This window comes from Bufo gargarizans, chromosome 1, assembly GCF_014858855.1.
Source record: "Bufo gargarizans isolate SCDJY-AF-19 chromosome 1, ASM1485885v1, whole genome shotgun sequence".
NCBI lineage: Eukaryota > Metazoa > Chordata > Amphibia > Anura > Bufonidae > Bufo > Bufo gargarizans.
Window position 1 is genome coordinate 671,085,215 of NC_058080.1, and position 24,883 is coordinate 671,110,097.

Here is a 24,883-nt window from a genome sequence, read left to right on the forward strand (position 1 = left end):
GTTACTAGGAACAACTTACACAAATGTTTTATCTCCAGTGTTCTTGCCCAAGACAGGCGTCTCATCCATATGGGAATAATACCTATTCTAGATTTTCCTGAAGGTAGACTCTCTTTCACTGCAATACAATCTGAATCTGACATTGATAGAATACAGACCATGCATGCATTTTATAGGAAAGGGTAATTTTATTTATTTATACAGCTTTCCTGTTATTAGGTTTGTTTTGTAGTTTGGCAATGGGAATCAGTCTAGTTTTAGACTTTTCTCATTTGGAAACTATTTTTCTTGCTTGGACTATCCCAGTATAGTTATACACCGAAGACAACTCTGTTCCTGCTTGTTTTCCACTTAGAAATACTGTAAAAAAAAAAGATTGTCATTGGTCTGGTTCCATTTTTGTAAAGGTTAGGATAATAGGGAGAGTGCATGGTTGTGGTCTAACTGCACATTAGATAATGGTTGTGCTCCCAATATTTACGGTTACAATATGGTTTCTACATTGTAGTAGATTATACAGTTTCTCCATGCACATGGTCATGTGACTCAGCTGCCATACTGGAAATGGTCATTGGTACAGAAGTTGGAAACTTGAGTTAGAAATGGTACCCCAAGCTTGCCAAAAAGGGAGGTCCACTGACAAATTGACCATACTAGATACTTTCCATATTCAGACGGATCTCCATACAGCATTAACATCTAACATCTAACATTAAGATGTGTCCTTAAAGGGGTTTTGCCACTTTAGCAAATAGAATTTATTATGCAGAGAAAGTTTCCATGGTTACGACCAACCTGCGGTCCAGCAGCATGGCAGTGTTTGTACACTATAGAAAAAAGTACCAGCCTACGTGAGCTTCCACGGTCCCGGCCACCAGAGAGGCTGGCATTTTTTCTCATATTGTGCAAGCATGACCACCACTGTTGGATTACAGGGTGGTCGTAACCATGGAAACAAGCAGTGTGATGGAAAAATGAGTCCAGACAGCAAAGGAGGCAATATGGACAATCACAATACATTAGTAAGTGTCTTGTATTAACTTGTACATATATGTACATAGCTCTCAGTCACTGATAGATGACCGGGGGCAGTCTTAAAGGGGTTTTCTCACTTCAGCAAGTGGCATTTATCATGTAGAGAAAGTTAGTACAAGGCACTTACTAATGTATTGTGCTTGTCCATATTGTCTCCTTTGCTGGCTGGATTAATTTCTCAATCACAATATACACTGCTCATTTCCATGGTTACAACCACCATGTAATACATATAAGAATTAATTCCAGCCTCTCTGGTGGCCGGGACCGTGGGATCTCACGTAGGCTGGTACTTTTTTCTATAGTGTACAAGCATGGCCCCTGCTGATGTATTGCAGGGTGGTCGTAACCATGGAGACAAGCAGTGTGATGGAAAAATGAGTCCAGACAGCAAAGGAGGCAATATGGACAATCACAATACATTAGTAAGTGTCTTGTATTAACTTGTACATATATGTACATAGCTCTCAGTCACTGATAGATGACCGGGGGCAGTCTTAAAGGGGTTTTCTCACTTCAGCAAGTGGCATTTATCATGTAGAGAAAGTTAGTACAAGGCACTTACTAATGTATTGTGCTTGTCCATATTGTCTCCTTTGCTGGCTGGATTAATTTCTCAATCACAATATACACTGCTCATTTCCATGGTTACAACCACCATGTAATACATATAAGAATTAATTCCAGCCTCTCTGGTGGCCGGGACCGTGGGATCTCACGTAGGCTGGTACTTTTTTCTATAGTGTACAAGCATGGCCCCTGCTGATGTATTGCAGGGTGGTCGTAACCATGGAAACTTTCTCTGCTTAATAAATGTTATTTGCTGAAGCGGCAAAACCCCTTTAAGCTCAAAAGACCCCTTTAAATGTCTCAGTCATGTTATATATTTAAAACCCATGCATAATAGGACGTGTTGCATTTTCCAAACATACTGAATACACACAGTCTATGCAACACTCTGGCTTCTTTCAGACGGGCGTTGGGGGAAAATGTGCGGGTGCGTTGCGGGAACACCTGCGATTTTTCCGCGCGAGTGCAAAACATTGTAATGCGTTTTGCACTCGTGTTGAGGAAGGGTTGAGACGGATGCATATATATCCATGCATGCCCGCAAACACGTGCGGGCATGTATGGTATATATGCATAGATTTACCAACGCACCATGGGATGATGTGCGCAGATGTGCCCAGCATCTGTGCACGTCTGCCCATGGTGATCCCCAGGGGCTCATGGTGGCCCCTGTGGGAAATATGTGCCCCCTTATAATGTATGTAGGGGCCTTGTGCCCCCTTATAATATATGTGCAGGGGCCTTGTGCCCCCTTATAATATATGTGCAGGGGCCTTGTGCCCCCTTATAATATATGTGCCCCCTTATGTCCCTAATATTAATGTATATACATGTGTATGATGTGCCCCAACCATCCATACTCATGTATATTATACAAATCCCCCCTCCTACACCTGAAACCAGGTGCATCGGTTTGAATGTGCCCCAAGCATTCAAACCGATGCAATCTGGCTAATTGCATCAGAATGACTGGACAAGGGTCCGGTCATCCTGATGGATACAAAGAGCTCAGATTTAACAGAATCTGAGCCCTTTGTTGTAATTATCTCCAGCGCCGCTGGAGATAATTACGCATGATAGAAGAAGGGGAGAAGCTTCCCCTCCTCCTATTATGCGCATTCCGACAGTGCGATTACAATCGCACTGTCCGGAATGCTAAGGGCAGCAGGCGAGAGATCAAAGGCATCTCCCGCCTGTCTGCAGCGCGTCCCCGATGTGCGGGCCGGCGCAGTGACGTCATATCACTGCGCCGGCCCACGTGGATGATGGGGGCGCGCGCGCCCCCTGGCGGGCGGCGCAGCGCGGGAGTGCGGGCGGCCGGGTTTAAATATCCGGCGGCCCGGCACTCCGTAGGTTAGTTGGGTCTGGGCCCCCACATGAGGAGAGCGCGTCCTGCGCTAAGAGAAGTTAGGGTATGGGCCCCACTTGGAGGAGCGCGTCTCGCCCTCAGAGAAGTTAGGGTCTGGGCCCCCACTGGAGGACAGCGCGTCCTGCGCTAAAGAAAGTGATCGCCCCCCCCCCTTTTGGAGAGAAGCGCAATCGGCGCTGCAGCACGGCGCCTGACCGGACCCCCCTCACTAAGGGAGCGCATCCTGCGCTCAGCCGGACCGGACCTCCCACTGGACGAACGAGCGGACCCCTGGCAATCCATAAGTATCACCCCCCCTATCCCACCAACTCCATTAACCCCCCTACTCTGGTTCCCTGATCCCTGATTAACCCCCCCTGCATCCCCCTGGTTAACATCCCTGCTCCCCTGTTAACCCTTTATACCCTGGTGGCCCTGATTAACCCCTGGGTTACCCCTAACCCCTTCCCCTACTCTGCCCTTCAAGACTCCTGGTTAACCCTTGCCCCTGGTTAACCCTTGACATCCCTGACCCCCTACCATTTACCCCCCCCCCCTGGTTAACCCGCTGATGTCCGTGCCCTGTTCCCCTGTCCTGCCTGCCTCTGTAGAGCATGCCTCTGCTCTGCAAACAAATCCTCCTCTTGTAACCCCGTAGGGACAGTATAGAACTAGGCGGGTGGGTTGTTATACTTGTATGTGTGTATTGTATAGTTAGTTTGTGGGTGGAATTTGGGAACGTGTAGTGTAGTTGAGTACTGTATATGTAGTGCTGTATTGTTACTGTATTGTATGCGTAGTGTAATAAATACTGTGTTACCTGTACCCTTTGTGTAGTGTGTACTTGTTAGCGGTAGTAAGTAAGGCGCATGCAGCTAGTATAGTGATTTGTGTAAAGTATAGCGAAGATATTGTTGTTATTATTATATAAATGCATAAATAGGCGGTATTAATCACCCATAAATTGGTGATTAATATTCCCCCTTTACATTGGCGAGTCAGGCCCACTGCTTAGATTTTGAAATCTGTGTTTGGTTTTGAGGCTAGAGGTCGGTTGTCCTGTGAATTGTCAGGCAAGAGAGACGTGGTCAGCGGTCTGAGCGTCTAGGACCTGATAATTCGGACAGGTAACGCGACTCTTCCTCACAGCACCAAGCGCAGATCAAAATCTTTAGCAGAGAATCTATAATTGTTCTGTGAATTAATATTTTGCTATTTGCTTTACACGGTCACTGCATCGCTCAAGTGATTGCGAGGGAGAAGAGGACACGTCACTGGAAGAGATCCATCTTCGTGGGAGCAGCGTACAAAGTCAGGCTGGTCGGGAAGAGGCGATCCGGGAAAATGGACTTCTTCCAAGCAGCTGCGAGGACAAAGAGGTACGGCCCCAAGGAGAAGATGGACGCTCATCCAACGGTGAGTATGGACTTCCCCACACTGCAACACTTGAGCAGACACAGCACGTTCAATCCCATCCTCCCCACCACATACAAGTCAGCAGAAATGCTGTGGTCCGATTTGTTGGCACAGGCTTGTAGTTATGACAAGCTTTGTGTTAACAAACGGACGGTGTTGAATAAGGCCACTAAACGGCTTCGGATGCTAGCCAAACTCGTTCATACGTTTGAGGCTAGCATCTGTAAGCCAAAGGAAGTGGCGCTGGTGTCTCAGTCAACAGAGACAATTCCTCCGGCTGTTCACTGCCAGTGCTGTGCCAATAATTCCGACCAGGTTTCGGCATTGCGGGCACAGCTGGCGGAGAATGTGCAGTCTACTGTTGCGCAGGTGGCTCGGATACAGTCACAATTAGTAGAGCTGCAGAGGCAGAAGGAGGAAATTGAGGCTCAGTTGACTCAGTCTTATACTGAGGTCAAGGCCTTCAAGGAGCGCACTGCCTCTACTAGTGTGACGGTAGCCAAATTGAAGGCTCAGGTTGCTGTAAGCTCCCAGATAATGACTGGCATGCAACAGGTCATCACCAAGTTGGTGCCGGCCCTTTCTTTTCCCATAAAGTCAGGGTCGGAATATCCCAAAACTTTGCCCTATGCAGGGCAAATAGGGGGGAGAGTAGTCTGTGACAGGCCAAATCACCAGACCAAGCCTGTCCAGACTAACAGAGATTTTTCCCTGACTTTGGGGAAAAGAAACATCGTGAAAAGTGCCTCCCTGAAGATGGAACAATTCAGGGAGCGCGGTTGCGGTGTGGACGGACCTAAGCCATGCCGGGCAAACATCAAATGTTTTGCGTGTGGTGGCTTGGGTCATATAGCGAAGCACTGCAAAACACACAGGACAGAAAGCCCAATCAGGTGCTTCAGGTGTGGGAACAAAGGACACATTGCAAGGAATTGCCCTTGTGCAAGTAATTGCAATGTGTCCAGTGATGGGAGGCAGGTAACAAATGGTGCAGCGGGGTCTAGTCAGCTTGGCCATAAAGGGGTAACCTCTCGGCAGCATCATCAGCTACTGAGGGGCCCAGAGTGGCAAAGCTAGGCTAGGCAACATTTGACACCCCTGTACTATTTGTTACACCGTTTGTTCCCTATACATGTCCATGTTGTTTGTTTTTGTTGTCCATTGTAACGTTCGTTTTGATGTTGATGGTGGTCCTTGTCTATGAGTGTGTTCCACCAGGCTGATTTATGTAGTGTTGTAATGTCCCGTCTGCTGTCTTGTTTCATTCTGTGTCCCCTTGGAGTGGAGCAGTGTTATACTGTGGATCGAGAACGTATAGGGTCGCGAGCAGATAATATCACATGGGAAATCCTGCTGGTCGGGAGAAGGCACAAGGACCTTCTTCATGCGGCACACAAAGGATGATGTGATATTATTCTGGGCAACCAGGGTCTCGGATCGATACAGATAACACTGTTGTGCTCAAGGTTTTCGGTAGGGCTGTGTTGCGCTGGGGACTGGGGCGGACAGACAACATTGGTGTAATGTTGTGCTGCGCACTTAATTCTAGTCCGAGCAGGTAGCACAGCTCTGATAGGGATTGGACGCAGAGTGTTTGGCAGCAGAGTGAGGACTGTGTTCTTGTGTTGTGGGGTCCTGAGGAGCCGGGGCATACCTGTGCCGTTGGTTCTGCGGGCCTCCACAAGATGGGATCACAGGGGGAAGTCAGCCTGGGTACACATGAGTGGACAGGGATGCGGTGCCATCAAGATGGTGCTTTGTCCACAGAACTCCAGTTATCCTAACCTAGTAGGGAGGCCATCCTTATCTGTTGGTGCAGAGGGATGTGTAGCAGAGGACACGGTCCTCTGAAGGTAGGGTGTTCAGACACCAGTGTTGGGATAATGAGGAGTCCTGTGAGACAAAGGGCAGCCCAATACCTTTCTCTACCCATGGGTCAAAGGTATTGGTGCTGGGAATTTTTGTACATTTAACTGCACCGTTAGGGGAGACATTCCCCTGGGAGCACCTGGTATTTTCTTCTGCCATAGGTTTTATATGGAGCGGAAGAAAAACCCAGGAGAGGCCACGGAAGAGGCCAGCTATTCCCCCTGATGCTCTTGGGAGACTCCAGAGGATCCCACTGGATTTTGGCAACCAAGCGACCTCTGCCTAGAGGTGTTTTAGAGATGGAGGACTGTGCCACAATCCAGCGGGAGCATTATTTAAGGCTCTGGAGGAAGATTTGGAGACGTTCGGGTGGAAGAGCATATCACTTGTTTCACCCAGTGAAACTTCTTCTGGTTCTGGTGATCGTCATCTACAGTCGGAGGGTCAAGGGACTTTTGACCAAAATACACCAGAACCATACAGAACTGTACAGAACTATCCGGAGGAGGAGGCTCAGGACATAACCAAACATGGTTCCTGTAGCCAAATATTATTGTATGGACACGTTTTGTTTTCTATGAGGGTTCGGGACGTATAACCTGTACTACCCTGAAACCCCATAGCACATTGTATTTATTGATTTTGTTTGTCGGTCGATTGTGTACCCATGGACACTCTAGGTGCAAATGTGTGACAGCCTATATTTGACTGTACACAGTTGCATCCTATAGTCGTTTCCCATTGACACGGGGGTCTGCGACCTACCGGTGTCTTTGGAGGTGTAGAGAGATATGCCAGGTTGCATGAGTCTCTATGGGTACACACATATAATGGAATTTGGTGTTGGGAGGGATATGACATGTATTTTGTGTGAATGGGGATAAGGTTAGGTCACGATAGGGACAGGCATCATTCATTTGCCACCTTGAACCCTGGAACGGTGAAGTTCTTAAGGGAAGGGCTGGATGTGTAGTGTGGCGGGTGTTCTCCGCAGTAGAATTTAGGTACTATGACATCACCGCTAAGAGTCTGACCTGCCTTGTAAAGACCTATTAATCTGTCCACGGGAGAACCGCACCCTTCAAGATGGAAACGGATATTGGACTGAAGAAAGTTGGGACTGAGACTGTGAGGGTGAACCCGCTCCAGATGCCTTGGAGGCGGGCCATACCTGAAGATCGGCAGAACGACCGAGAGACTGTGGGGGTGTGGTCACTCCAAAGTGGGGGTGGCCGACACCAAGAGACGGATAAAAGAAAGGCCAGTTAAAGACTGTAAGGGTGAACCCGCTCCAGATTCCTTGGAGGCGGGCCGTACCTGAAGATCGGATTACCGAGAGACTGTGGGGGTGTGGTCACTCCAAAGTGGGGGTGGCCGACACCAAGAGACTGATAAAGAAAGGCCAGTTAACCGAAAGATGTCAAGAAGAAGACTGTGTATCCTGTGGACGGAGGAGTAGGTTACGGTGAAGGGCAGGTCGGAGGAAGCTGGATTAGGGATGTCTAAGTACCTAAAGATCAGTGTGCACTACAGTTCTTCCTGAACTTCCACCAAGGATGGGGTTGAGGGGGGGCAAATATCTCAACCCGTTCCCCCAATATATTGTCGTATTATATAGTCCGACAACAGGGGGATTGTTGAGGAAGGGTTGAGACGGATGCATATATATCCATGCATGCCCGCAAACACGTGCGGGCATGTATGGTATATATGCATAGATTTACCAACGCACCATGGGATGATGTGCGCAGATGTGCCCAGCATCTGTGCACGTCTGCCCATGGTGATCCCCAGGGGCTCATGGTGGCCCCTGTGGGAAATATGTGCCCCCTTATAATGTATGTAGGGGCCTTGTGCCCCCTTATAATATATGTGCAGGGGCCTTGTGCCCCCTTATAATATATGTGCCCCCCTAATATTAATGTATATACATGTGTATGGATGTGCCCCAAGCATCCATACTCATGTATATTATACAAATCCCCCCTCCTACACCTGAAACCAGGTGCATCGGTTTGAATGTGCCCCAAGCATTCAAACCGATGCAATCTGGCTAATTGCATCAGAATGACTGGACAAGGGTCCGGTCATCCTGATGGATACAAAGAGCTCAGATTCAACAGAATCTGAGCCCTTTGTTGTAATTATCTCCAGCGCCGCTGGAGATAATTACGCATGATAGAAGAAGGGGAGAAGCTTCCCCTCCTCCTATTATGCGCATTCCGACAGTGCAATTACAATCGCACTGTCCGGAATGCTAAGGGCAGCAGGCGGGAGATCAAAGGCATCTCCCGCCTGTCTGCAGCGCGTCCCCGATGTGCGGGCCGGCGCAGTGACGTCATATCACTGCGCCGGCCCACGTGGATGATGGGGGCGCGCGCGCCCCCTGGTGGGCGGCGCAGCGCGGGAGTGCGGGCGGCCGGGTTTAAATATCCGGCGGCCCGGCACTCCGTAGGTTAGTTGGGTCTGGGCCCCCACATGAGGAGAGCGCGTCCTGCGCTAAGAGAAGTTAGGGTATGGGCCCCACTTGGAGGAGCGCGTCTCGCCCTCAGAGAAGTTAGGGTCTGGGCCCCCACTGGAGGACAGCGCGTCCTGCGCTAAAGAAAGTGATCGGCCCCCCCCTTTTGGAGAGAAGCGCAATCGGCGCTGCAGCACGGCGCCTGACCGGACCCCCCTCACTAAGGGAGCGCATCCTGCGCTCAGCCGGACCGGACCTCCCACTGGACGAACGAGCGGACCCCTGGCAATCCATAAGTATCACCCCCCCTATCCCACCAACTCCATTAACCCCCCCCCACTCTGGTTCCCTGATCCCTGATTAACCCCCCCTGCATCCCCCTGGTTAACATCCCTGCTCCCCTGTTAACCCTTTATACCCTGGTGGCCCTGATTAACCTCTGGGTTACCCTAACCCCTTCCCCTACTCTGCCCTTCAAGACTCCTGGTTAACCCTTGCCCCTGGTTAACCCTTGACATCCCTGACCCCCTACCATTTAACCCCCCCCCCCTGGTTAACCCCCTGATGTCCGTGCCCTGTTCCCCTGTCCTGCCTGCCTCTGTAGAGCATGCCTCTGCTCTGCAAACAAATCCTCCTCTTGTAACCCCGTAGGGACAGTATAGAACTAGGCGGGTGGGTTGTTATACTTGTATGTGTGTATTGTATAGTTAGTTTGTGGGTGGAATTTGGGAACGTGTAGTGTAGTTGAGTACTGTATATGTAGTGCTGTATTGTTACTGTATTGTATGCGTAGTGTAATAAATACTGTGTTACTTGTACCCTTTGTGTAGTGTGTACTTGTTAGCGGTAGTAAGTAAGGCGCATGCAGCTAGTATAGTGATTTGTGTAAAGTATAGCGAAGATATTGTTGTTATTATTATTATTATATAAGGCATAAATAGGCGGAGTCATCACCAGGTGGCTCCTCCTATTTAGGAATATTAATTATCGATATTCGCATAATATTGGTGATTAATATTCCCCCTTTACAACTCGCGTGAGAAAAATCGCGCATGTTTGGTACCCAAACCCGAACTTCTTCACAGAAGTTCGGGTCTGGGATTGGTGTTCTGTAGATTGTATTATTTTCACTTATAACATGGTTATAAGGGAAAATAATAGCATTCTGAATACAGAATGCATAGTAAAATAGCGCTGGAGGGGTTAAAAAAATAAAAAAATAAAAATTTAACTCACCTTAGTCCACTTGATCGCGTAGCCCGGCATCTCTTCTGTCTCCTTTGCAGAACAGGTCCTGTGGTGAGCATTCATTTCAGGAACAGGACCTGTGGTGACGTCACTCGGGTCATCACATGATCCATCACCATGGTAAAAGATCATGTGATGGAACATGTGATGACCGGAGTGACGTCACCACAGGTCCTGTTCCGCAAAGTAGACAGACGAGATGCCGGGCAGCACGATCAAGTGGACTAAGGCGAGTAAAAAAATTTTTTTTTTTTTTTTTTTTTAACCCCTCCAGCACTATTTTACTATGCATTCTATATTCAGAATGCTATTATTTAAAAAAATAATAATGATCGGGCCTCCATCCCGATCATCTCCTAGCAACCGTGCGTTAAAAATCGCACCACATCCACACTTGCTTGCGGATGCTAGCGATTTTAACGCAACCCCATTCATTTCTATGGGGCCTGCGTTACGTGAAAAACGCACAAAATAGAGCATGCTGCGATTTTTCACGCAACGCATAAGTGATGCGTGAAAATCACCGCTCATGTGAACAGCCCCATAGAAATGAATGGGTCGGTATTCAGTGCGGGTGCAATGTGTTCAACTCGCGCATCGCATCCATGCGGAATACACGCCCGTGTAAAAGGGGCCTCTGTGCCTTAAGAAGCATGGACTCCGAGCTGATAGCTCTTGCTGGAACTGATACATTGCAGCAAACCCTCAGGGCAGGAGATATATTTGTGCTACTAATGTGTTTAGCTCCTAATGCACTAATGATATATAATTTTTTTTTACAAAAACTGTACAACTCCTACAGTAGCACTCAATCAGGGATGGACCTTCCCCATAGTTGGTCATGCATCTTTGCTACCTTAAAACAATAAGTATAGGGAATGGAGTTGTCTTTTCTGTCAATTTCTTAAACATTTTAGTCAGATGGTTCTGCTTTTTTCTTAGCTTTTCATCCAGGAAAAGCTGGGTGACAGCCAAGCTCATAGGCAGAGGGGTAACTTGAGCTCCACATGAGCCCCAGTGGAAAATCTGTGGCCCCAACTGTAAAGGTGGTTTCACACATGGCTTTAAAAATAAAATAAAAAAAGTTGCATTTTTTTCTTTTTCACCAGAACCAGAAGTGGATTCAAAAGCAAGAGGAAATATAAAGGAAGGACTTAGGCCTCTTTCACACGGGCGTCATGTTTTTTGCCCGGATAAGAGGCGGGTGCGTTGCGGGAAAATGCGCGATTTTTCCGCGCGAGTGCAAAACATTGTCATGCGTTTTGCACTTGCGTGAGAAAAATCGCGCATGTTTGGTACCCAGACCCGAACTTCTTCACAGAAGTTCGGGCTTGGGATTGATGTTCTGAAGATTGTATTATTTTCCCTTATAACATGGTTATAAGGGAAAATAATAGCATTCTGACTACAGAATGCTTTGTATAATAGTGCTGGAAGGGTTAAAAATAATAAAAAAGTTAACTCACCTTCTCCTCTTGTTCGCGCAGATGCCACTCTGTTCTTTAGCTGTGGACTGAATGACCTGAGGTGACGTCAGATCACATGCTCCAATCACATGGTCCATCACCATGGTGATGGAGCATGTGATCTGACGTCATCAAAGGTCCTTTAGCCCACAGATAAAGAACAGACCGGCATCTGCGCTAACAAGAGGAGAAGGTGAGTTAACTTTTTTATTATTTTTAACCCCTCCAGCACTATTATACAAAGCATTCTGTATTCAGAATGCTATTATTTTCCCTTATAACCATGTTATAAGGGAAAATAATACAGTGAATAGACTGTCACCTAGAACCCATGCGTGAAAATCGCACCGCATCCGCACTTGCTTGCGGATGCATGCGATTTTCACGCAACCCCATTCATTTCTATAGGGCCTGCGTTACGTGAAAAACGCACAAAGAGGAGCATGCTGCGATTTTCACGCAACGCACAAGTGATGCGTGAAAATCACCGCTCGTGTGCACAGTCTCATAGAAATGAATGGGTCAGGATTCAGTGCGGGTGCAATGCGTTCACCGCACGCATCGCACCCGCACGGAAAACTCGCCCGTGTGAAAGGGGCCTTATACTTTTCCATCCTGCTGAGCTCACTAAATGGCTTTGGCTGAAAAAAAGTCAGTCATCGAAAAAACTGCAGTGGCAGACTGTGTGAAACCATCTTAGGCGGAGTTCACACGAGAGTGACAGATTTGGTCCGGATGCGTTCAGGGTGCGTTCAGTTAAACTCGCACCATTTTGCAAGCAAGTTCAGTCAGTTTTGGCTGCAATTGCGTTTAGTTGTTCAGTTTTTTCCGCGCGGGTGCAATGCGTTTTGATGCGTTTTTCACGCGCGTGATAAAAAACTGAAGGTTTACAAACAACATCTCCTAGCAACCATCAGTGAAAAACGCATTGCATCCGCACTTGCTTGCAGATGCAATGCGTTATTAACGCAGCCCCATTCACTTCTATGGGGCCAGGGCTGCGTGAAAAACGCAGAATATGGCCTCATGCACACGACCGTTGTGTGCATCCGTGGCCGTTGTGCCGTTTTCCGTTTTTTTTCACGGACCCATTGACTTTCAATGGGTCCGTGGAAAAATCGGAAAATGCACCGTTTGGCAGCCGCATCCGTGAGCCGTGTTTCCTGGCCGTGAAAAAAATATGACCTGTCCTATTTTTTTCACGGCCAACGGTTCACGGGCCCATTCAAGTCAATGGGTCCGTGAAAGAACACGGATGCACACAAGATTGGCATCCGTGTCCGTGATCCGTGGCCGTAGGTTTTAGTTTCATACAGACGGATCCGAAGATCCGTCTGCATAAAAGCTTTTTCAGAGCTGAGTTTTCACTTCGTGAAAACTCAGATCCGACAGTATATTCTAACACAGAAGCGTTCCCATGGTGATGGGACGCTTCTAGTTAGAATACACTACAAACTGTGTACAAGACTGCCCCCTGCTGCCTGGCAGCACCCGATCTCTTACAGGGGGATATGATAGTGCGGCACCTGAAGGGGTTAATTGTACTATCATATCCCCCTGTAAGAGATCAGGGCTGCCAGGCAGCAGGGGGCAGACCCCCCCCCCTCCCCAGTTTGAATATCATTGTGCGGCCCCCCCCTCCCCTGTTGTTAACTCGTTGGTGGCCAGTGTGCGCACCCCCCTCCCTCCCTCCCTCTATTGTTTTAATACATTGGGGCCAGTGTGCGCGCGCCCCCCCAACCCCCCCCCTCCCTCCCTCTATTGTTTTAATACATTGGGGCCAGTGTGCGCACCCCCCCAACCCCCCCCCCCCCCTCTATTGTAATAATAGCATTGGGGCCAGTGTGCGCACCCCCCCCCCCCCCCCCGATCATCGGTGGCAGCGGAGTAGAAGATTTTCATACTTACCTGGCTGCTGGCTGCTGCGATGTCTGCGTCCGGCCGGGAGCTCCTCCTACTGGTAAGTGACAGCAATGCGCCGCACAGACCTGTCACTTACCAGTAGGAGGAGCTCCCGGCCGGACACAGAGATCGCAGCAGCCAGCAGCCAGCAGCCAGGTAAGTATGAATCTTCTACTCCGCTGCCACCGGTGATCGGGGGGGGGCACACTGGCCCCAATGCTATTATTACAATAGAGGGAGGGGGGGGGGGGTTGGGGGGGCGCGCACACTGGCCCCAATGCTATTATTACAATAGAGGGAGAGAGGGGGGGGGGTTGGGGGGGCGCGCACACTGGCCCCAATGCTATTATTACAATAGAGGGAGGGAGGGAGGGGGGTGCGCACACTGGCCACCAACGAGTTAACAACAGGGGAGGGGGGGCCCACTGGCCACCAATGAGTTAAAAACAGGGGGGGGGGGGGTCTGCCCCCTGCTGCCTGGCAGCACCTGCCAGGCAGCAGGGGACAGTCATGTACACAGTTTTTTTGTATATTCTAACCTGAAGCGTCTCCATCACCATGGGAACGCCTCTGTGTTAGAATATACTGTCGGAAATGAGTTTCACGATGTAGCTCATATCCGACAGTATATTCTAACATAGAGGCGTTCCCATGGTGATGGGGACGCTACAAGTTAAAATATACCATCGGATTGGAGAAAAATCCAATCCGATGGTATAACAGAACTCCAGACTTTACATTGAAAGTCAATGGGGACGGATCCGTTTGAAATGGCACCATATTGTGTCAACATCAAACGGATCCGTCCCCATTGACTTGCATTGTAATTCAGGACGGATCCGTTTGGCTCCGCACGGCCAGGCGGACACCAAAATGACTTTTTTTTCATGTCCGTGGATCCTCCAAAAATCAAGGAAGACCCACGGACGGAAAAACGGTCACGGATCACGGACCAACGGAACCCCGTTTTGCGGACCGTGAAAAAAAACGTCCGTGTGCATGAGGCCTATAGAACATGCTGTGATTTTAAAGCATTGCAGAAGTGATGCGTGGAAAAAAACGCTCATGTGCACAGCCCCATTGAAATGAATGGGTCAGGATTCAGTGCGGGTGCAATGCGTTCAGCTACTGCATTGCACCCACGCGGAAATCTCGCCCGTGTGAACTCAGCCTTAAAGGGGTTGTGCCACCATTAAATGTTATTCAACTATAATTCAACATGAAAAACTAGTTACTTTTGTAATTTACTTATTTACTTTCTGTTACAAAAATGCAAAATTTTTTGAGATACAGGTGAAACTCGTAAAATTTGAATATCATGCAAAAGTCCATTTATTTCATTAATGCAACTTAAAAGGAATTGCATTAAGGCTACTTTCACACTAGCAGCGGGTCTGCCATACAGGGGCACTGGCCGCGTGCACACTGCAGCGCGGATGCGGACCCATGCACTACTTGTTTGCGGTGCAGACGGATAAAAGGACCAATTCAAGTTGAATGGTTCTGGATCAGTCCGCCGAATCTGCACGGATCTTGCTTGTGCATTGGGGACCACAAATTGCGGTCCCCAAAGCACAAAACAGCCGATCAACGGCCATGTGCGTGAGGCCAAATAAACAGCAATTCTATCTATTTGTGCAGCTACAGCCAGGTCCATAAATATTGGGACATGGACACAAGTCTAACATTTTTGGCTCTATACATGGTGGTACAGACCCAATACATAGATTCGTCATTCAGGAGTCTGGAGAAGCTGGATGACCTCCTCTATAAGGGCCGTAATTGTCGCCCCTTGGCACCCCAAGGATCATGCTGGGAAATTATCATCTCCTCATACAAGAGAGTGCATGGTTATTGATAGGACAACTCTACCAATCGTGATTTATTTATTTTTTTACACATATTTTTCTATTAGTTTATTCAGCATCCAGATTTTTTTTCCCAACACAGATCCTGCAAATAAACTAACCCCATTTACATCCACACAGTCGTGACCCCCCTGCCACCTGCGCCATCAATAGTCCCTTTGTATCATCTCCGGCATATGTGGCCGAATGAAAACTCATTTACGGTCACAGTGAAGACTCAGGAGCTGATTTTGCCAGGCTACCTGCGGAGCTGCTGAGAACGCTCCGGCGCAGAGTCCGCTCAGCATGTGGACGTGGAAAACACCTGCCTTCTCATGGTTACCAGCACATTAGAGAGGGACATGCTGCGACTCTCAATACTTTCCGCCCCTGGTGCGTGTCACAATACTGCTTCAGCTCGGCAGGTCACAGGCGGCAGGCAGGTGTTCTGTGCCCTGGCAAATTATCAAAGCACAATACCAATCCACTAGGAGGAAATGTTCTCTATGCCAACGCACGGATAAATAAAAATACTATCCTGTAAAATGAATGCCAAAAATACGAGTGTAGTCTTCACTACAGAGACTGCCATCCATTTCTAATTAAAGGGGCTGTTCACGCGCTCTAATAGGGAATGCAATGTGACTTGCTCTGGAGGACTTGGTGTAACTTTATCACTTGATATCCCATTGATGTCAATGGGTGCCATATAACAGTACATTTGCCCTACATCAAATTTGGACATGCTGTGTTTCAGCCCTACACCCCCTGAGCCCTACACCCTCATTTAGCCTGATCTACCTACTGAGAGCTCTACAGGGATCCAACACCAAAGGGAGAGTTCACATCACAGTTAGGCTCCATTCACACGTCCGCAACCTGTTTTGCGGATACACAGAGCCACGGATCCGCAAAACACAGAAAGCGGCAATGTGCGTTCCGCATTTTGCGGACCGCACATTGCCGGCACTAATAGAATATGCCTGTTCTTGTCCGCAATTGCGGACAAGAATAGGACATGTTCTATTTTTCTGCGGAAACGGAAGCACGGATGCGGAAGTGCGGATCCGCAAATGTGGATGCGGACAGCACATTCCGGCCCCATTGAAAATGAATGGGTCTGCACCCGTTCCGCAAAATTGCGGAACGGATGCGGATCCATTTTGCGGGCCTGCACTTCCGGGTCCGCAATTCAGTTCCCGAAAAAAAATACAACATGTCCTATTCTTGTCCGGAATTGCGGACAAGAAAAGGCATATTCTATTAGTACCAGAAATGTGCCGTCCGCAAAATGCGGAACACACATTGCCGCTTTCCGTGTTTTGCGGATTTGTGTTTTGCGGACGTGTGAATGGAGCCTTATTTTTCTGTTCTTCTGATCCATTAAAAAAATAAAAAAATAAAAATAAATAAATGGATTCTGTAATAAATAGGGATTCTGTGCATCAGGTATGCACAATTGGTATCGGTTTGAACAATTTCCATCTGAGATCCATTTTTTTGACGAAAAGAAAAAAAAAAGTCCTGCATGAAGTACCAAAGCAATATAGTTCACTGTCAGTGTGCAGAAAGGTAACTGAAACTTGTGGTGCAGACAGGTATTTAGCGGGAGCTGATGACGGCATTAGCAGCTTTTAACTATGGGTGCGGAAAATCCTTTACCCCCAGCATAGATCAGCCCTGTGATAGGTCTCAGAGTAGATGAAGATTTTTAGAATAACAACTTTTCATATTAGTTTGATTAGGTTGATTCTGCATTCATAGGTTTGTAGAAGTTAGGATTAAGGTCTTTTTCTCAACTCTGTTCATGTTATAACATTTTTGCTGTGAAGAAGAGGCATGTGATCTCTGCTGAGTCAAATTCAGTTTTGAGAACTGCAAAAGTAAACCAAGCATCTGTGATAATATCTTGTAGGCAGAGAAACTGCCCAATAATCTTACAAAAACCTCTGGAAGAGCTTGACATTGTGAATGGATTAATGGAATTTATTTACCAAAAAAATTAAACATATACAGCCTTATTCTACATAATTCTACTAATCTTTATTTCATGATGGAATAACCTTTGGATGGTAATATATTTTCCTCAAAAAGCATTTGATAGTTAGAAAATATATATATATATATATATATATATATATATATATATATATATCAGATTTAAATAAAATAAAAAATCAGATTATCAACTTGTGGGCTTATAATTATGAGTACTCATTGTATGGGCTCATTTGCGCAGTATATAGAGTGTCGACTGCCCATCCAGAGGATCCTCTGGGGAACAACAGACACCTATTAGAACCAGAAAAGCAAAAAAGACCCAGGGTGTCCCAGGGAGGGGTAAAGGACAGTGCCCGCCCAATGCGACCACAAAGGACACCCTTAAAGGGCAACTCGGCACAAGTTCCCGAGTACAACAGCAGAAACACAAGAAAATGGAGCTCATAGTACCAAAATAAAAATATGTATTTTATTAGAGCATGATTAAAAAAACATAAATGGAAAAAAACTGTAAATGTGATGCCATTAACCGTAATGACCAGGTGTAGTAAGGCACCAAGGTCGTATTGCCAAGAAAGGTGAGCTCTGGTCCTCTTGTTACTCCCAACTAGGACCGTGTGCAGGATTACCCAGGATGGCGCTACCCCAACGTGCGTTTCGGCGTGCCTTGGTCAGGGGGTCAATGCCGAAACACGCGTTGGGGTAGCGCCATCCTGGGTAATCCAGCACACGGTCCTAGTTAGGTGAGCTCTGGTCCTCTTGTTACTCCCTTCTTGGCAATACGACCTTGGTGACTTACTACACCTGGTCATTATGGTAGGTCTGTTGTTTACCCTTTACCTTTATTTGTTTAACATACCATTTTTTACTGCCATGTGGGGGTGCCCAAGCTGACCACCGTCTCACCTATATACATTAGTTTCATTGTCCTTTCTCATAGGTTGGGCACTGTACCCAGTATTTCCCTATGATCATTAGATATACTGTATTTTGACCTGTGGCGCTTTTTCTTTTCTGTCCTCTGCTCCTACTTTATCCTGTTAATGGCATCACATTTACAGTTTTTTTCATTAATGTCATTTTAATCATGCTCTAATAAAATCCAAATTTTTATTTTGGTACTATGAGCTCCATTTTCTTGTGTTTCACCTATTAGAACCAGCCTACATAGGTCCAGCAGGAGACAACCACATCAGAAACTTGAAGTCAGTCATTGCCTCTTAGTCTGTTTCTCATGGGTTTACTTGTCCAGCAGGACAATTATTAAGATGCAGGAAGTTATATGCATACAATAGAATTATAAGTGTGGCTACACATGTTCTGTATGTGCACTGGTAGGTCCACGTTGCCTAGCCCAGGAAGGGCTAACCTCCAACACTGTTGTGAATCTACGACTCCCAGCAGTTCCATTCATCTATATGGAGTTCTGAAAACAGCCAAGAAAGTATGCATCTTGGGAGTTGTAGTTTTACCACACCTGGAGTGCCGGAGGTTAGCCATCTCCTTCATGTATGAATCCAAATGTTTGGTCTAGACCAGGCATCCTCAAACTGCGACCCTCCAGCTGTTGCAAAACTACAACTCCCAGCATGCCCGAACAGCCTACAGGTATCAGCCTACAGCAGGGCATTGTGGGAGTTGCAGTTTTACAACAGCTGGAGGGCCGCAGTTTGAGGATGCCTGGTGTAGACGATTGGCTTTCCCTTACCTTAAAGGGGTTTTCCCCATCTCAACATTTGTGGCATACTGCTAGTATATGCCACAAATGTCAGGCAGGTGTGGGTCCTAACCCTGGGACCTGCGTCTGTCTCTAAAATGTGGCCTCCGAAGTGAAGGGAGATCAGCCCTGAGCATGAGCAGCCACCCTTTATTCCACGCTATGGGAGCACCAAAACTAGCCAACCATTGGTTCGGTTACTTCCAGCAGTCCCATAGCATTGAATGGAAACTTGGCCATGCATGCACGGTGCGCTCTTTATCAGGCCCCAGTCTAGAGATAGGAGCAGGACCCAGAGGCAGGACCCACACCTGTCTGACATTTGTGACAATCCTAGCAATATGCCACACATTTTGAGATAGGAATGCCACTTTAAGTGTTTTTTTTTTTTTAGCAGAAAAAGGGAGATTTTTAGTTTAGACTCCTGTTTATTGGCAGGAGCCAAGAACCACTTCAAGCTGGAGGGTGGCTGTCATCTGCTGAAATAAGTGGATGTCCATTAATTTCAATTAAATTAGTTTTCCCATAAAAGATATGCATTACCTATCCACAGGAACCCCATTGATTATTAGAACCGTCCTCCTGTTACTCCTCATAGGAACCCCACTGATTATTAGAACAGTCCTCCTGTTACTCCTCACAGGAACCCAACTGATTATTAGAACAGTCCTCCTGTTACTCCTCACAGGAACCCCACTGATTATTACAACCGTCCTCCTGTTACTCCTCACAGGAACCTGACTGGAACAGACCCCCATTGCTCTTCAACATACAACCATGGTTACAGTGCACAAGGTCGACTGCCGCTCCATTCAAAGACTATGGAACGGACAGAGACTTTTGTGGGAAAACCCATTTAAGACTGTGCAACTCTACCCATTGGTATTCCAGGAATAGCCGATAACCAGTAATTACTGGTGGCCCCATAACATAATAACTGATGATCCAAAAGTATACCATTGCACTAACTGGCAGGAGCCAGAGACTGATGTAAGTGCCGACAATAGGTATACTATGTAATATGTTGGTGGTATCGAGGCAATGGGCCGTGTTCACACAGTGGGAAACTGTGCTACAGATTTGGAGTGTGAATGCTGTGAGAAGAGCAATGATTAACCCCATAGTAGGCTCATGTCCCTGCTTGATGCAGTTTTGAAAATCGGTGTGTAAAAAAATAAAAATCTGCGAGCGTCAACGGCAGCGTGGATTCCCATTGAAGAGCAATAGAAGGCAGAATAGACACATTATGGTGCAAAGTCTGTGGTGTGGACATGCCCCGACAGCGAGATGATTGCTGCGGTATAATGGGGTTCTATGGCGTTAAATGCTACGTGTGGGTGTAGGGTAAAATAAATCGGCTTGAAATGGATTAACCTGACTCCAGGCAGAAGAAGGTCGATTTTTGAACAAAACCCTTACCTAGAGAGGCTGCTGAATGTTCCTGCGGATCTAGACTGCCGTGTACTGGATTCCTATCAGACGGTTTTTACTTAATTGGATCGATATGTTTGGCTCCACTAGCTGCCAAAGACAGCCGAAAACTATTAACCGTTTCACAATCACGTTCCCCCACAAGTGCCTGACAACTAGATCCTGTGTACTGAAGAGCACCCGCCACCTCTCCTGTCAGGTCTGTTTTAGTATTCCCCTGTAATAACAATTCTGGAGCATCTATGCTTAGAATTCTGCACTGTGCCACTCCTTTATTATTCCTCCCAGAAATATGTGAATATATTGACCCCTGGGTGTTACTATTGCACTTGTCAAAGGAGAACGCCAATTGCAAATATATCAGGCAGTGGCTACTTTCACACCTGCGTTTAGGTGCGGATCCGTCTATCTGCACAGACTGATCCGCACCGATAATGCGAACGCTTGTATCTGTTCAGAACGGATCCGTTTGCATTATTATTTTTTTTTAAAGTGTAAGTCAAAACGGATCCGTCCTGACTTACATTAGAAGTCAATGGGGGATGGATCCGTTTTCAATTGCACCATATTGTGTCAGTAAAAACAGATCCGTCCCCATTGACTTATGTAGGTCAGGACGGATCAGTTTGGCTCCGCATCGTCAGGTAGACACGGAGAAATTGGAACGGAGACCAAACTGATGCATTCTGAACGGATCCTTATCCATTCAGAATGCATTGGGGCTGAACTGATCCATTTTGGGCCACTTGTGAGAGCCTTGAAACGGATCTCACAAGCGGACCCAGAAACGCCAGTGTGAAAGTAGCCTAAGGCCTCATGTACACAACTACATGTATTTTGCAGTCCGCAAACTGCAGATCCACAAAATACCGATACCGTTGTATACGCATTCTTTGCGGTCCATTTTGACTTCAATGGGTCTGTGGTCGACATTTTGCAGCCAAGTATAGGACATGTTCTATCATTTTGCGGAACAGGCATAAAGATGCAGAAAGCAGCCAGACTGTCCATTGTTTTCTGCATCTGTATGTCCGTTCCGCAAAAAGAAAGAATATGTCCACAAAATGTGGACAACAGACCCATTTGTATTAATGGGTCCGCAAAAATAGGGTGGACATGGTCACGTGCATGGGGCCTTATGGACACATCCCAGCTCGTAACACCCAGTTGGCAATATCTTCCTAAATTTCTAGGAGGAGTAACAGAAGAGCATACAGTTCACACGATCCGGATTTATTATTTTATGTGGAATACAATTATTCACTAAAACAGACAAGTCAAGAGTACTGACTGATCCTCTTGAGTTAGTGACAGGTTTCAACACCTAAATTACAGCAAAATGTATTTTTCACATGGATTCCATATCAATGTGTGAGAATGAAACCCTATGTGAGCATGTGCATAAAATCGGAGGTATACAAAAGGTATAACAATGGCCATATCAGATCTATTATTAAAGGGGTATTATCATCTTAATGATCACTGTTAAATCTGTTAATGATTTAACAGTGATCATTTTTCTAAATATATTTCATTAACAAATCCCCACCCCTTAGAAAAAAATAAACCTATACTTACCTGACTGTTGTCTTCCGTCTCCCCTGGTTACTGCCACCGCTCTTCTCAGGAATCGCGGTTGCCGCGCGTGCGCAGACATCTTCTTTTCTTCTCCCGGCCAGGAAGAAGTCACCAGGGCGCATGCACGGACTCTGCGTGCGCGTTCAGTACAGCGCGCGGCCGGGCGAAGACATCAATGAAGATGGAGCCCGCCCCCTGTCGAGTGCCGAAACCAGGAAGTGGACGGCGTGCCGGGACCAGGTAAGTATGAAACGCCATGTTGAGAAAACCCCTTTAAGTGTTCTTGCATGGCAAGGCCACTTACTGTTATCTCACATATATATTCTTATTATTATAGCCCAGTTTACCACCCTAACTCCTCCCACAGTTTTTACACTACATAGACAGTAATATACCGAAACGTGCGGATTGTTCCCGATTGGTGTGCTATTACTTTGTGGAACGTTTCGCCGAATGGTTCACGAAATATCTGCGTTTTTGTGGCGAAATTGGTCCCATAGGAATGAATGGCGGAATGTTCAAAACTAGAGTGTGAGCTGAAAAATCAGGACATGATTTCTAAGCTGCCACCACTCCCTCATTTTCCTGCCCACCTACACAAATCTTATATCAAAACGTTCAGCTATCCCTGCTGCCACTAAAAAGGTCCACGGCTAAGCCATTGTCCTGATCGTTTTCACGATATGACCATTTGTTTGCAACTCACGCCGCCCATTGACATTCATTGAAACTCCACTCTAGCCACCTCAAATTTGATGGGCAATATCTAAACTGCGACTGTGCCTTCATTTTTAATATTTCAGAGACATACTATGCATCAAAATGTAGGCCTGGGTCTTGTGATTCTCACAATATAAAGCTCTTCGCTACAACCGTTTGAAGATGGCAACCGCCAGTAAAGTGAGCAAGTTGGAGCAGTTTGTTTTTATCCGCTCTTCTCTGCCCTTGCTGTAGATTGAGTTGCCATAGGAACCCAGGTGTGTGAGCAGCCAACAGAGTGACAAAAGCTAGAGTGTGAGCTGAAAAATCAGGACATGATTTCTAAACTGCCACCACTCCCTCATTTTTAAGCCCACCTACACAAAACGGCTGCTAATGTTTTTTATAAATGTATGTTTTAATGTAACTGAGAAGCACTTTGGGCAACAACATTTCAATTAAATGTGCTATGTAAATAAATAAAAGTTGAAATGCATTTCTCACTCTATCAAGCACTTTTTAAATTTGATCAATCAATTGGTTAGTGTAATGTTTACTATCTTTACTCACTCCAAACAGTTACTCTGCCCAGTCCAACCTTTCTACAGTTACTCCAGCCACTCCAACCACACAACAGTTACTTAAGCCACTCCACCCAGTTACTCCGCCCACTCCAGTTGTAAGCTACTGGTGGAGGCAAGAACACTTCACACAATTTCCCCAGAAATTGTAGCTTTTCTAGTTACATTAGCTATCCACACAACACATGCCTGTTATACAGCCAAAGGCATGACGTTTTCTGTAACAGAAAGGACTAGTTAAAGGGGTTGTACAGGATTTTACTATTGATGGCTTATGCTTTAGGATAGGCCATTACTATGTCATTGGCAGGGGTCTGCATCCCCTGATCATCTGCTCTGCAGAAGCTCCAGCACCAGAAGTACACAGCTCTATCCATCATACACTTCAATGGGAACAGTGCTGCTGTCGTCCACTACACAATGGACAGAGCTGTGTTATGACACTAAAGATAATGCAGAGCAGCCGATTGAGGGGGGTGAGTGTGCTAGACCCCTGCTGACAAGGGTAGATATCAGAAGTAAAATCCTGGTCAAACCTTTTAAAGGGGTTATACCATGACTAATGTAAAAAAAAAAAATCATACATAAATCTAGTACATGACAATACCTTTCTAACAAAGCTAGAACCAGCCCTGTACCTCACATGGATCCAGAGATCTCCCCATTCATTGCTCTGCTAGATTTATTCCAAGCTGTCAGCTAAAGGGGCGTGTCCTTTTTCAGGGGCGTGTCCTTTCTGCTGCAGCTGTTGGCAGTTGAGGGATGGAACTGAGCATGTGCTTCCATCCCAGTGAGCAGGACAGAGAAATTAGAAAAAGAACAAACAGCGGGTGGCGCTGTACAGATAGATTTCAGTGAATAACTCAGTAGCCGTAATACATTTCTAATTACATGCAATTACAGAAGTATTCGGATCCAGGTGCTGGATTGAAAACTGTAGAATATTTTTCATGGGACAACCCCTTTAAGGAATTACCTGACACTCTGATAATTTTTTCCTAAGAGGGGGAACATTACGTGAGTTATTTGGCGGTTGAGGCTCACATTATGAGAAGTTGGAAAGGATCAGAGATGCCAGGCATATATTTCGCCTCCACACTTATGTCCTATGGGTACTGTCCTCACTCCAGACGTATTTTAACCAAGAAGAAAATTCTTCAGACTGTTAACTATATCCAAAAAAATAAGAGGATGTGATCTGGCTCTCCCACAGAACTTTCCAAAAAGTACAAGAAAAGTCTTTTCTTGCTCAAAAATGTGGTGAGATATTCAGGACTCTGGAGGATCAGAAATAATAGCAGCCTTTCAGGGAATAGCATGCTAACTTCACACCGAGTTCAGTACGGTAGATAGGCCAGCATGCTAGTTTGGCGACAATACGGCATTATACTACTCCAGACAAATAGAAGCCAGCGCTATATACTGCATGCATGGCTCCATGTCTACATCCATATTATGCTACTGAAGTAGCCTCAACTCCCACACATCCAGCTGCACAATGATAAATGCCAAGATGAGACACGCCATTAGATTTCTGCCATCTGGCTGTACTGTGCGTGTAAATAACCCACTGTGTGCCGGACAGACGGGCAATTAGGGAGGACGGGTCAGAGATCACGTCCGGGGGAGACATCCTAAATGTCTGGGCTACTGTACACTCACTGGAACAAAGCCAAATATCAGGGGGACGAGATTAGCAAGCCGTAAAATGTATATT

General features: G+C 46.6%; 1 protein-coding gene across 1 annotated transcript in view; it reads right to left on the reverse strand.

Moving 5' to 3' along the window:
* Positions 1-24,883, reverse strand: part of LOC122929500 (arylsulfatase B-like) — a 53,514-nt gene that overhangs the window by 6,387 nt on the left and 22,244 nt on the right. Inside the window, exon 5 of the mRNA XM_044283106.1 lies at positions 293-360. Coding sequence (XP_044139041.1) covers positions 293-360 — 68 coding nt within the window. The remainder of the gene's footprint in view (positions 1-292; positions 361-24,883) is intronic.